The sequence below is a fragment of the Myotis nattereri genome (genome assembly GCF_964212035.1).
Source record: "Myotis nattereri genome assembly, chromosome: 3".
In the NCBI taxonomy this organism is placed as follows: Eukaryota; Metazoa; Chordata; class Mammalia; order Chiroptera; family Vespertilionidae; genus Myotis; species Myotis nattereri.
Genome location: NC_138077.1, coordinates 827325 through 840981, shown reverse-complemented (window position 1 = coordinate 840981; position 13657 = coordinate 827325). Strand labels below are relative to the sequence as shown.

Below are 13657 nucleotides of genomic sequence, written 5' to 3'. Positions count from 1 at the left end.
GGGTTTCAAGGAAGAAGCACAGCTGCTCACATCCCCCGCCCCTCCCCAGGAGGAGCACCCCCCCCCCCCGCGAGGAGCCCCCCGCGGCTGCGCCCGAGGACAGGTGCCCGAGGACAGGTGCCCAGCCTCGTTCCTGGGCCGCCGGGTGACGCCAGGCGGGTGTCATGGCGTCTTCATCATGGACCGGTGCACAGAGCACGCCAGCGAGTGGAAGGAGAGCTTACGTTTCCGTGGTTCGGCCCTTTTCGCTTTCTGCTTCTTCATAAAATAATAGCGATCATTTCAACACATCAGTTGGGTTTGACGATCGGTTCAATGACGGTGACCTTTTTGAAAAATATCTTATTGATTTTAGAGCGAGGAAAGGAGACAGATAGAGAGAGCATTGACGAGAGAAACATCGGTCGGCTGCCTCCTGCACGCCCCCTACTGGGCATGGAGCCCACAGCCAGGGCCGTGCTCTGACCGGGAATGGAACCGTGACCTCCTGGTTCACGGGCTGACGCTCACCACTGAGCCACGCCGGCCGGGCTGTCCTGTGACTGTGATGGGAAGGTTGGGTGTGTGAGCAGAGTGGTGACGTGGAAGGAGGACATGCAGGGGTGAGCAGGAGAGCACGGCCGCCCTGAGACGCGCCGTGGTTAGGAGGGGGAGGAGGAGGAGGAGGAGGAGGCGGAGTGGTCGCCGGCGATGCCGGGTGAAGGGGGAGCTTCCGAGAAGCCGTGTCTGTCACGCGACACCAGAGCACACGTGCTCCACGTCCACTGCCCGGGCTCTGCACGTGCATGAGGGACCCACTGCTGGGCAGCACGCGGCCACGAGCCAGGAGCTTTAAACAGCCTTCGCCTCTAGCCAGCAGGTCAGAGGCTGGGAGGCCTGCCTGGGTCCTGGTGTGGCTCCCCAGGGCGAGTCCCGGGCTCTCGGCGCCCGAATCCCAGCTGGAGGCCCAACTGGACACCTGCTCCCACTTCCCTCAGATTCGGGGCGGAGTTCGTGTCCTTGGCGCTGCAGAGTTTATGTGTTCCTTAAAGCCAGTGAAGGGGGGAGGGGGGAGAGAGAGAGAGAGCTAGAGATAGAGAGATAGACAGAGAGATAGACAGAGAGAGATAGAGAGAGAGAGAGAAGGGGGAAGGGGAGGGAGAAAGAGAGAGAGAGAGAGAGAGAGAGAACGCTGCCTGGCGCTGCCTGATTAGGCGAGGCCCACCCGAGATCCCCTCCCTCTGGATGAGCTAGAATTAAGCCCATCAGGGAGTGGAATGGCACCCACAAAAGCCCCGCCCTCTCCGCAGGAAGTCCTGTCCTCCGGGGGTGATGTCGCCTCCCTGTCATGTCTCCTCCTGGGAAGGATGTCACAGCCTCCCTGTAGGGCAGCCGTCCCAGCCGTGGGGTGAGTACAGGAGCCCTGGGGGCGCCTGACCTGCGTCCTGGGCCGCAGCCGGCAGTGGGTGAGGGGAAAGCCAGGCACAGCCTGCTCATGGGGGGGGTGGGGGGCCGTGCTGGGCGGGAGCTGAGCCGAGAGCAGGGCCCGGGCTGGGTGAGAGCACATTTCTGAGATACTGACGGCGCCTGACCACAGCTCCCCCCCCCCCCCCCAATCCTCCGGTCCTTGGCTCGTGTCCTGGCCGCTGTGCAGGGTGCTGGGTCCCGTGCGGCCGGAAAAGCTGGCGCCTTTGTTGAAACCAGAAGCCGTGTTCCTGCGTCCGTCTCTCCCTCGAGCCTCCGGGTTTTCTGTTTGCTGTCAGGTTCTCTCAGGCCGAGGCCCCTGCTAGTGAGCTGGGCCCTCTCAGGGGCGGGACCCCAGCCTTTCCGATGCCCGTGCCCAGGCTGCCCTGGGGCAGAGGAGGGGCAGCAGTGGGCAGGGGTGGGGGGGCACTGGGAAACTGAGGGCCGTCCTGGGAGGGGGAGAGACACCCCAAGTCCCAGCTCCTGTCACCATGTCCAGCAGACGTCATTACAGACACAATTTACAGATGAAGGGACAGGACTTACAGACGGTGAGCGCAGAGCAGTACACTCCAGGTACACACCCCTTAACCAGGTACACAGCCCCTAAACCAGGTACACGGCCCCCACACCAGGTACATGGTCCCTTAACCAGGTACACGGCCCCTTAACCAGGTACACGGCCCCTTAACCAGGTACACGGCCCCTTAACCAGGTACACGGCCCCTTAACCAGGTGCACGGCCCCTTAACCAGGTACACAGCCCCTTAACCAGGTACACGGCCCCTTAACCAGGTACACTGCCCCTAAACCAGGTACACACCCCTTAACCAGGTACACCTCCCCTTAACCAGGTGCACGGCCCCTTAACCAGGTGCACGGCCCCTTAACCAGGTACACGGCCCCTTAACCAGGTGCACGGCCCCTTAACCAGGTACACAGCCCCTTAACCAGGTACATGGCCCCTAAACCAGCTACATGGCCCCTTAACCAGGTACACGGCCCCTTAACCAGGTACATGGCCCCTTAACCAGGTACACGGCCCCTTAACCAGGCACATGGCCCCTTAACCAGGAACACGGTCCCTTAACCCAGGTACATGGCCCTTTAACCAGGTACACACCCCTTAACCAGGTACACGGCCCTTTAACCAGGTACATGGCCCCTTAACCAGGTACATGGCCCCTTAACCAGGTACACAGCCCCTTAACCAGGTACACACCCCTTAACCAGGTACACCCCCCCTTAACCAGGTGCACGGCCCCTTAACCAGGTGCACGGCCCCTTAACCAGGTACACATCCCTAAACCAGGTACACAGCCCCTTAACCAGGTACACAGCCCCTTAACCAGGTACATGGCCCCTAAACCAGCTACATGGCCCCTTAACCAGGTACACGGCCCCTTAACCAGGTACATGGCCCCTAAACCAGCTACATGGCCCCTTAACCAGGTACACGGCCCCTAAACCAGGTGCACGGCCCCTTAACCAGGTACACGGCCCCTTAACCAGGTACACGGCCCCTTAACCAGGTGCACGACCCCTTAACCAGGTACACGGCCCCTTAACCCAGGTACACGGCCCTTTAACCAGGTACACAGCCCCTTCTGAGTGCCAGCCCGCTGGTCACACCTGGGACGTTGGGCCTGGTTGTGCCTGGTCTGAGGGGCACTCGGGACACGGTTCGTGGAGTTGATTTGTTTAGCGGCTGCCTGTGAACAATCCAGTTAAACTCTGTGAGTAAATACCCTCCCTGCAGCCTTGCTGGGGAGAAGGAGGGAGGGCTGTGCAGACGGAACGGGGGCTTTACGGCCTGCAGGTGCCGGGCCTTCTGTGACGGGAGGGGCACAGACTGCGACGCTGAGCTCTGAGCCTCAACAGGCCTCCACTTTACGGCTTAATTTTATAGGATCGTGAAATAACGTTAATGCCCTTTACACAGCTGACATCAGCGGCAGAGCCCTGTAAACAGCCGTTTGCTGCTCCCTCCTTCCTTTTGGGAAGAGAACGGCGGGCCATCCTGAGCGGGCGGCCGGCCCTGGGCAGCCTGATGGGAGCGGCCGGTCCGGAGGCACCTGCTCCCTACGGGACACGCACGCACGGGACCGCGGGCAGGACCGCCGCCTGCGTGGGTTTATGCGAACACGAGGCCAGGTGAGCTGTGGGGTGAGCTGCCAGCAGAGCTCGGCGGGGGCGGGGGCTGGTGAGGTGTAGCTGGCATGTGACGTGTTAACGACGGGCTTATTGGGCCGCCGTTCATGGGGACAGACATGAGGAACGCGCATGGGAGTCCCGTGATCGCCCCGCCTGCCTGTGCGCGGCTGTGGGCTCTGGCCACGTCACCTGCCTGCGTTTGCGGCCTCAGCTGCAGCCTTCCGTCCCCCCACCCCCCTCCGCCATCTGCAGTTTCACTCTGGTTCAGTGACGCCTGACCAACCACAGCCCAGGCACATCGACGGGAAATTCTAGAAATGGGCAATTCATGGTCTAACTCGTGTGCGGGTCTGGGCAGCATGACCCAATCCCACTCCGCCCCACCAGGGCGTGAAGTGTCCCTCCCCCCCCCGCCCCCCCGTCTCCACGCTGTGGCCACCCCCGCGTCTCCCAGCAGCTGCCTCGGTCATCAGACGGCCGTGGTGGGTCGGCAAGGCCTGTGCTGGGGGGACCCTGGCTTCCCTCTATGACGGCCCCAAAGTGCAAGGGCCGCGCGGCCGGCAATGCAGGCGCAGCACAGAGAAGCCGAATGCGCCCTTTCAGGGGAAAGGCGTGCGCGTGGGAGAAGCATCGTATACGCACCCGGGGTGGTCCCAGCCCAAGTCCAGGCATCCTAGGGGGCCTTGGAGCACACCCCACGGATCCTGTACCATTTCCACCAAATGAGAACCATGCTAACAATACCAGGCTTGCCTAGCAAGGACACACACACACACACACAAGCACGCACATGAGCACATGCACGCACACATACCCACGCACACACATGCACATACCACGCATGCACACACCTACACATGAACATGCACACACATGCACACACCACGCACACCCACGCATGCACACACCTACACATGAACATGCACACACACATGAGCACATGTGCGCGTGCACACACATGCACATACCACACACATCACACACAAACACACGAACACGCACACACACACATGCACACACATGCACACACACGCACATGCACACACACATGCGCGCACACACACACACACATGCACATGTACGCCTAGGTTTCAAAGCCACTAGGCTTCCCGGATAGAAAGCACACACTGGGCCTCTGGAGCCAGGAGTCACTGGAGCGGTGTCCTCACCAGAATCGGGTGATGGAAAAGGCAGTTCCATTCCAGGCTCAGTGTTACCCGGAGAGGGACACGCCCTCCTCCAACGGGCAGACTCTGTCCCCACACCTCCGACTGCCCAGGAGGGTCTGGAATTGGGGGAACACTCAGACCTGCAGACACCCCCCCCCTCCAGCTCACAACTCATTGTCACGTCCTAAATGCCACGCGTTGCTACCCCTGTGCGCTCCTTCCCCCTCCTACCCCCCTCCCTGCCTCCCCCCCTTCCTCCCCCCCTCCCTCCTTCCCTCCCTCCCCCACTCCCTCATTTGCTGTCTCCTGAATTTATTGGAAGAGCCGGGAGCGTGGGTAAAGGGAGGAGGGCGCTCTTCATGCTGCAAAGTGTGGTAGGAAAATAGGAGAGAACATGGTGGCTGCTGTGAATTCCATCATTCTCTCTTCAAATGAACCCGGGGCTTCCAGATGCTCAGTCATGCAAGAAAGGGGTGGCTATCCGACGTGGAGGCTGAGGAAAGGGAGGGAAAGCTGTGGTGGCAGGTGTGGCCCGCACCTCTCTGTCTGTCTGTCTGTCTGGCCCACCTCCTCTCTCTCCACGTAGCCCCGTTCTCAGAGGAGTCATGGTCTCCTGTGGGCGCAGTGGGTGAGATGGGAAACGGAGTGAGGTCATTGCTTTCCCAGGGCGTGTCACAGAGGCTGTAAAAGGCAGGGTGGTGATTTACGGGGTGAGAGTCGGGATCCAGGCCAAGAGGGGGTGCTGGCTGAGGCTGAGGCGTCAGTGGGAGTGTCTGTCAGATGGGGGATCAGTCAGGAGGCCTCGTGCCTTTGTGATCACGGCTGGGAGGGCTGGGACCCCAAATCAGACCTGCCAGGAACTCGGGGCTCCTGCTCTCAGGAGTGTGGAGGGCAGCGCCCCCTGCGGGGTGAGCAGGGGAGGGGCCGGGAGCCTGGGCGCGGAGCTGAGGGCAGACACAGGGCCTGGCTCCCACCCGCAGCCCCGTGACTTCAGGTGAGTGGCCGCCTCGCTCCGGCCTCGGCTTCTCGCTCCAAACTCTGGTCTGAAGAGTCTGCTCCGCGTCCCGCAGCCGTGCGGACCGAGCCTGTGTGGGAAGCGCTGTTTGGGTTGGAGGTTAGGAAAATGCTACAGCGTGAGGGGAATGATGACGTCCCAGATGGCGGGAATTCTAGAGGACATTTCACACCCACGGTGAGAGTTCACTGCCTAGTGGGTCTTTGACTAAAATCTCTCTATTATATGATGAGACTTAATCAAGTGTCAAAACAGACGTCGTCCTCAAAGTAAAATCTGCTTCTGCCGTGGCCCGGCCTCCGCCGCTCCTGGAATTTCAGGAATATCAGCCGATTTCTTACAGGACACGGACCTGAGGCTCCCAAATAAGATGCTTTATACGCACAACACAAAGCCGTCCTCTAACTGCTGAACTGGAAATACGTGTCCAGGGGTGTCATGTGGATGCTGTGTTCTTAGGAACAGATCAGTGTACAGACGGGCTCCGTCAGGGCATGAAGAGGCCACGCGGGGAGCACATACATGTGCTGGGAGCGACCTCCACGCTGCGAAGTTGTCACGTTAAGGCCACCACAACCAGCGTCTCAGTGCAAAGTGTGGAGTTCTGAACATGGTTGTCAGGTGAGGAGGTGAAACCACCGTGCGAAACAATGAGAGGACGGGAGTCACGTGCCCTGAGCAGTTTCTGCACCAGCAGCATGGACGAGGCATGAGGCTCACCAGAGGCAGTCATGTAGAATGCTGAGCCCGGTGCCCAGAGAACTCAAGCTTGTGTCCGTGTATCTTATAGATGATAAGCAGCGACCTGTGTGTGAGCGTCATCATCTTTTCTTTGGGGGCGGGGGAGGGGTTACTGATGGAATCCAAACTGTGTGCCAGACCCTGCACTCGGAGTAGCCGATTTAGGGACGAGCAGAGTAGCGACTGTGTCTTGCCATGACCGGTCAGTGCCCGAGATCTGAACAGACATAGGAGAAATAATGCAACCAAGATAGAAGATGTTCTCGTGATTAGATTAGAATCCCAGGGCCACGTGGGAGTTTGCAGCTGAGTCAGTATATGGTCATGCAAGGACTCAATCGTGAGCTTCCATCATGTGTCTCTGTTTCTCTGTCTCTATTTTTGTATCTGTCTCTATCATCTCTATCATCTCTGTCTCTATCATCTCTATATCATCTCTATCTCTAATTTATCTAACAATCATCTATCTCATCTATGTATCTATCTATCATCTATTTACCTATCCATATATCTATCCATCCATCAATCTAACATCTATCTATCATCTATCCATCTATCTATCTACCTATTATCTATCTATCTATCTATCTATCTATCTATCTATCTATCTATCATCTATCTATCGCTAATTTACAGGCATCTTCTTGCCGATTGCTATGGTTCAGCTAGGGCTGTAAAAATAAAACTAGAAAGTATTTAGAGAAAATAAAGAAGTGAGTTAAACGGCTTACACATTTCCGGGGAGCAGTGGGGATTTGAAGACCCGAACAAACAGGTTCTCTCCCTGCCCCTTGGGCCTCTTGGACCTTCGGTGGAAAGGCTGCTCCATCGAAGCAGCTCGCCGCGGCTGTGCCTTCCAGGGGCTCCGTCCGGTCTGTCCAGGGCCTCATGGAGACAAAGCAAATGAGAATGATGCTCTTTCACAAAACCCGTCTCCGAAGTAATGAGCTCATCCCAAGCAAAGCGACTGGACTGTCAGCGTGCCTGGCGCGTAGCGTGCAGTTGTTGGAATGCTGTTGGCTAAGTCAGGGAGGAATGGCATGCGTGCCAGCTCCTGATGGGATATAAAGGCCAGGGCAGTGGGAGGCTCACACCCCAAAACCACCTCCCCAAGCACAGCCGAGCTCTCTCCTCCTGACAACATGTGTGGCCGTTACTATAGCAACTCCTGTGGCTACGGCTGTGGCTATGGATCTGGCTATGGCTGTGGCTATGGACCTGGCTATGGCTGTGGCTACGGCTGTGGCTATGGATCTGGCTACGGCTGTGGCTATGGATCTGGCTATGGCTGTGGCTATGGATCTGGCTATGGCTGTGGCTATGGATCTGGCTATGGCTGTGGCTACGGCTGTGGCTCTGGCTGCTGTGGGTACCGCCCGTTTGTCTACAGAAGATGCTATTCTTGCTGCTAGGATGTACCTGCCCCTCACCTTTTCCCCGGAAGCGATCTCTCTGGGCATCTCTGCTTGTGTCTCACCACCCACTGAGCAGAGGGTGGTCCGAGGCTGAAGGAGACGGGGTCGCCCTGAAGGTCTGGGTGCTCTCAGGGGCCCCAGCCCCTCCGTGACGCTCCTGCAGGTGGAGGGCCTGGTGTTGCTCGGAAGCCACATGCAGGCCCACCAGCCCGCCCGGTGCTTCCATGTTGCAGCACTTTTCAAATAAACGTGTCTTTGGTCCTAACACGGCTGTGATCCTCTGTGTCGGGCAGACTCACTTCTTTATCTTCTGTCTCCGTGACCTCCTCAGGGAGGGGCCCACCCGGGGCCCGCTGTCACCCCAGCTGCGTGTCTTCCATCCCCGTGGTCGGTGCCTGGCACACACGGAGTCTGACGCGTCTGGGTTTCATCTTGGAAAAGGTGGCCGCTTCTTGGCTGCATATTGTGTTGTTACTTCATTTTCCTCAGGGTTTGTTCTTGAGCACGTGTGTCCCATGACCCTGGGTCTGTCCATGTCTCTCCACATTACTCAGCACACCCAGTAATGCATGTGTGTGCATGCACACACACACACATGCACACACACTCACACATGTGTGCGCCTCAGGAAACCTGCTTTGAGAAAACGCTAATGGTGAGGAGTGGGCTGGAGGGGAGACGGGAGGCTGCTCTGGGCTCTCTGAGTCCATGTGTTCTCCTCAGTTCTCCCCGACACTCAGGGCTGGTTCCTGCTCGAACCCTGCCCCCTGTACCGACGGCTGGCAACTAGTCCAAGTTCCTGCTTCATCCCCTGCTCACCAGCTCCAGGCGCCAGGCCTCAGAGACAGCGGCCCCTACTTGGCGGTGGGCAGATGGAGAAGCCAGAGAGGCTGCAGGTAAAGAAGGATGAGTCTTGATGGCAGAAGCTGGTGGCCACACGGCCATCAAGACGAAATGGTTCTTTACAGCAAAGTCCATGCAGGCAGCGGACGCCACTGGTGAACATGCGCCTCTCCCCGCCCAGCAGCTCCGTCGCTGTGCCCACAGCTGTGATCCGAGCAGCTGCACACTGCCCCAGACTCGCTGCCTCACATCGTGGCTGCACCTGAGCTCCCTGAGCTCCGGCTCAGCAGCTCCTCCCGGCGCCCTGCCCCTCCCTGCCCCTCCCTGGCTGGGGAACATGGCAGCTGTCCCTGAGCTCTCTGTGAGCTCAGCCTTACGGCAGAGCAGTCCCAGCTCTCAGCTCCGCCTGAGCTCCCCTCCTGCACACACAGGAGCTACATTCTCTGTGCCTCTCCCTGCTCTTCTCTGAGCTCTCTCTCTTCTGCTTTGCCCGGCTGCTCTCTCTCTGGCAGAATTCACACACACACCTCCGGTCAGGAGCCTGGACATGACTCCTTAGACAGGAAGGCCAGCTGCCCACAGCGACGGCCATCCTATCGGCGGAGAAGGGCACAGTCTGCCGTGTCCTTGCTCCCGCTGGTGGCCTCTTGGCCTCGGGAACCCGATGAGGCTCCTGCTCCGAGCGGCCTTGGCCATTCCGGTGTCCTGACAGCAAGGCTCTGTGCTCCCCTTGGCCCGGACTGTCCGGGGACCCCGGCGCGCTTCCCACACAGGCTCACGAGTTTGTGTGAGAGTGGCCGGGAGACCGGCCAGGGGAGCCCGGGTCTGGGTGTGGGCAGGTCATGGGAGGGGACAGGTGAGCATCGGGGACTCGGCGAAGGGGGACCTGTCCGACCTTATCGCAGGGAGGAAACCTAGAGAAGATCATCTCCGAAAAGTCTGTATTCTCAGCACGTTGGGTGCGGGCATCGGGGGGTCTGCCCAGCTACAGACGGAAAGGCGGCCAGCTTTGCAGCGTGTCTGTCTGTCTGCACTCTGAGCGGGCGGGGAGGACGATGGGGACACACAACCTTCACGCAGAGCTCTCTCTCGTCCCCGACCCCCTGCGATGAGGACGATGCCCTCGTCAGGGGCATCCTCACTGGGTGTGTCTGGGCCCAGGCAGGGTCCCCACCACGAGGGTGTTTGAGGGGAGAGGGTGGAGCGAACGGTGTTCTGCATCCGCTCTGCCCCCACCCTGCGCCCGGTGCACCAGGTGAGAAACGGAGCGGAGCTTGTCGCCCGGTGGCAGATGGCGAGGCTGGCCCCTGGGAAACACAGAACCAGAGGCTCTCACATCCGGGAGGGAGGCCCGTCTCTACGGCTGTTCTGACGTTAGAAATCCCATCTCCGTGAGGGACCTGCAAAGACTTCAGGCGCTGAAGCCACAGCTTAAAGGCCCTCGTTCCCGGGATCCCTGGGATCGGAGACTCTGCTGTCTTGGGAGGAGAAAGGGCAGAGGAGGAGTTAACAGCTCTTCCTGGAGAAATAGAACCACTTCCTGTGAGCGAGAGGGGCGCGTCATCCTGTTCGGCACACGTGGCCCGAGCTTCTGACGCGGGTGGTTTACTTCGGGGTTGTAATAAATCATGATATTAAGTAATGTGACTATGCTGTGGCTGCTGCACCTTACGAGCCGTGAACGGAGGGCTGACCTATGTCACACCCCTGCTCCTGGAGTGGGGGAAAGGCAGGGAGCCCTCAGACACACAGACCAGGACGTGAGGAGACAGTCACACACAGGGGTGCTTGGGAAATGCAGGGGCGGAAACGACTAGGAGGCGGGACTAAGAGTAAGTGGAGAGGAAGGTCAGGAATGGTTCTGGAAAAAGGACAACATTCCAGGTTAAATATGCACGATGGGCAGGAGCTGGTCAACCACAGAAGAGAAATGGCCTCTGAGCAGGGGAGGAGGAGGGAGCACGTGGAGGGGGCCCAGGTGCTGAGCCTGGTGGCAGCAGCTCATCGCCTGTCCTGGACGATGCCATCGTTCGTGGTGCTGAAGGAGCGAATGCTCAGGGGCGGGCATGAGAGTCCAAGATGGTCCCCGAGGGCACACAGCCCCTCCCCGGAGTCCCTCCCCGTTATGGTGGGAGCGACCTGTAACTTGCTTCTAACCTTGGCAAAGGTGATGATAGGATGTTACTTCTGTGATTATGAATGTTTAGGGCTGACAGGCAAAACACAAGATGGATACATTTGAATTTCAGATACAAAAATACAAATCTACTTATATAAAAGCCATGGGTGGTGTTCATCACGACCTGAACCGCAGCGACCAAGAGGAAGGAAGTCAGTCCTGCAGGGGTTGTCTTGGCAATGGCTGCGCCCTCCCCCGAGCTGTTTCTGGTGAGGGTAGGGTTTGAGGCAGGAACCCGCCCTCGGAGCATGGACCCACTGAATCCTGGGTCGTTTTGCCAAGGGCTTTGCCCTCGCCAGCTGTTTCCCCTGTGGCCTGAGGGAAGAACCCACCCTCAGAGCGCTAGGAGCGCCCAACAGCAGTCAGTCCTGGGTTGCTGAGGTGGAGGCCACGGCGTGGTAGAACTCTGGGTCTGGCCCCACAGGGGGCATGGCCAACCTTCAAACCAGACCCTGACAGTAGAAAGGAGGGAACCCCATTCCTCACAGAGTCCGCTGTTGGATAGCTTGCTGTTAGTGGCCTGCCAGCCAGGAACACCATTCTCCTGCACCCTGGACCCTGACAGGAGGGAGGAGGGAGCCCCTTTCCTCATGGAATCAGCTCCTTTTGTTACTGTTTATTTATTAATAAATTTATATATTATTTTCATATATATTTTACTAATTTCCTTTCATCTCTCACACTTCTATTATAGAGAAAGGGCAAATAGCAGTATTAAAATATCTCTGCTAATTAATTCCCTTTTTAAAAAAATATATTTTATTGATTTTTTACAGAGAGGAAGGGAGAGGGATAGAGAGTTAGAAACATTGATGAGAGAGAAACATCCATTAGCTGCCTCCTGCACACTCCCCACTGGGGATGTGCCCGCAACCAAAGTACATGCCCTTGACCAGAATCGAACCTGGGACCCTTGAGTCCACAGGCCAATGCTCTATCCACTGAGCCAAACTGGTTAGGGCAATTAATTCCCTTTTAATGCGCATGAATTTTGTGTACCGGGCTACTAGTATTCCTATATTTAATATATTTTTATTCCAGAGAGGAAGGGAGAGGGAGAGAGAGAGAGAAACATCAATGAGGAGAGAGAATCATGGATCGGCTGCCTCCTGCATGCCCCACACTGGGGATTGAACCCGCAACCCAGGCATGCACCCTTGACTGGAATCCAACCTGGGACCCTTCAGTCCACAGGCTGACGCTCTCTATCCACTGAGCCAAACTGGCTCAGTCCCAAAATATATTTTTTAGTATAAATACGTTGTGTGCAATATTGGGGTCATACTTACCAAATCTGGCGACTCTGTTTAATTGATAAGGTGAAGGCATTCCCCTGCATCCTGGCTGACCCCTTGGGTGTGACCTTGTGAGAATCAGAGCCGAGATGCCAGTCAGGCTGAGCTCAGACCCCAGACCCAGGAGGCCTGTGCGATCACAGGTGGGCGCTGCCCCTGCTGCTCCTGTGCGGTCACTACGACAGGCCCCTCGCTGTCCTCTCCATGTCCTGGCGGGTCCAGGAGGCGTGGGTGACCTGGGGGTCAGGTCTGCGCATCAACAGGGGCCAGGAGGCCAGTCACGGGGATGATGTCACAGACAAAGCCCCTGGAGGGACAGGGAGACTGGGGGTAAGGGGGGGGACCCTCAGCCATGCCTGAGGGTTCTGGCTCCTGCACAAGGTGCTGAAGGAAAGTTCATGCAGGACCCAGAGTGTCCCCGGGGAGAATGAGGGACTCGGAGGTGACCGGGGGCTCTATGACAAAGTGATTTCCCCATGGACAGGTCACCGTTAGCGACAACGAGCTCCTGGCCCAGCGAGTGCTCAGGCCTCCAGGGGTCAGAAAGGGAGACTTCATGTCGCAGAACAAAAAGGAACAGAGACTGGACCTTGGTGCCATGTTAGCTGTGGAACTCAGTGAGTTTTCTCACCTTTTGATGCCTCAGTTTCCATATTGTAAGAAGAGACCTACTACTTTTACAATTTCTTTGTGACCCAATAGGTTAAAATCTCTGAAATTAGTGATCTAACAAACATTCAGCAGTTACAATAGAGGATATGTGTGTGTGTGTGTGTGTGTTATTTTGGTTTGAAGTAAATGACCACCTCGAATGGATAAAAATGTACTGAGGAGTGGCCCTCGGGGTAAAAATACATCCTCAGACGAGACTGTGCCACGGATTGGACGCACAGGAGCGCTGTGCTGTGCGAGGGGGAGCAGTGTCTGGAGGGCAGCGGTGGGCCCCGCGAGATGACCTGTGACACAGTCAGCGTGTCCTAAGCTGGTCAAGCTCATTGGAATAGCTGCGTTCCCAGCATAGACTCCCCTGCCCGCCCGGAGCCTTGTTGTTTAAAAGGCATTGCTGGCATCATGTGTTCAGGTAACTGGATAATTGATGGAAACTCACCTTATAGACGTGTCCTTGGCTCAAGACAAGGCCCAGGCGACACAAAACAAACACGGTTCCCAGTAAAAGTGAGAGACTCTATACTAATGGCCATTTACTACCGAGTCCTCTCATGATCCACAGACAGGAGTGACCTGCACATACCGGGTGTGAAGTGAATGTTTCCTGCGTGAGTCACAGACGCGATGGCATTCCCGGGCCCTTCTGACGGATATAAAGCTTCCAGGGGAGGAGGCGACATTCACACTCAGAAACGTCCCTCTTCGCCTCAACCCATCCTTCACCCTCCGCCAGC

The 13657-nt window shown here is 57.5% G+C and overlaps 1 protein-coding gene across 1 annotated transcript; it reads left to right on the top strand.

The window, feature by feature from the left end:
• Positions 1 to 7664: 7664 nt before the first annotated feature.
• Positions 7665 to 7934, top strand: LOC308516592 (uncharacterized protein; the record flags this gene model as incomplete). The annotated part of the gene is made up of 1 exon (XM_081087617.1): positions 7665 to 7934. One exon carries the CDS (start codon positions 7665 to 7667, stop codon positions 7932 to 7934), a length of 270 nt encoding a protein of 89 aa, XP_080943743.1.
• Between the last annotated feature and the right edge of the window lie 5723 nt (positions 7935 to 13657).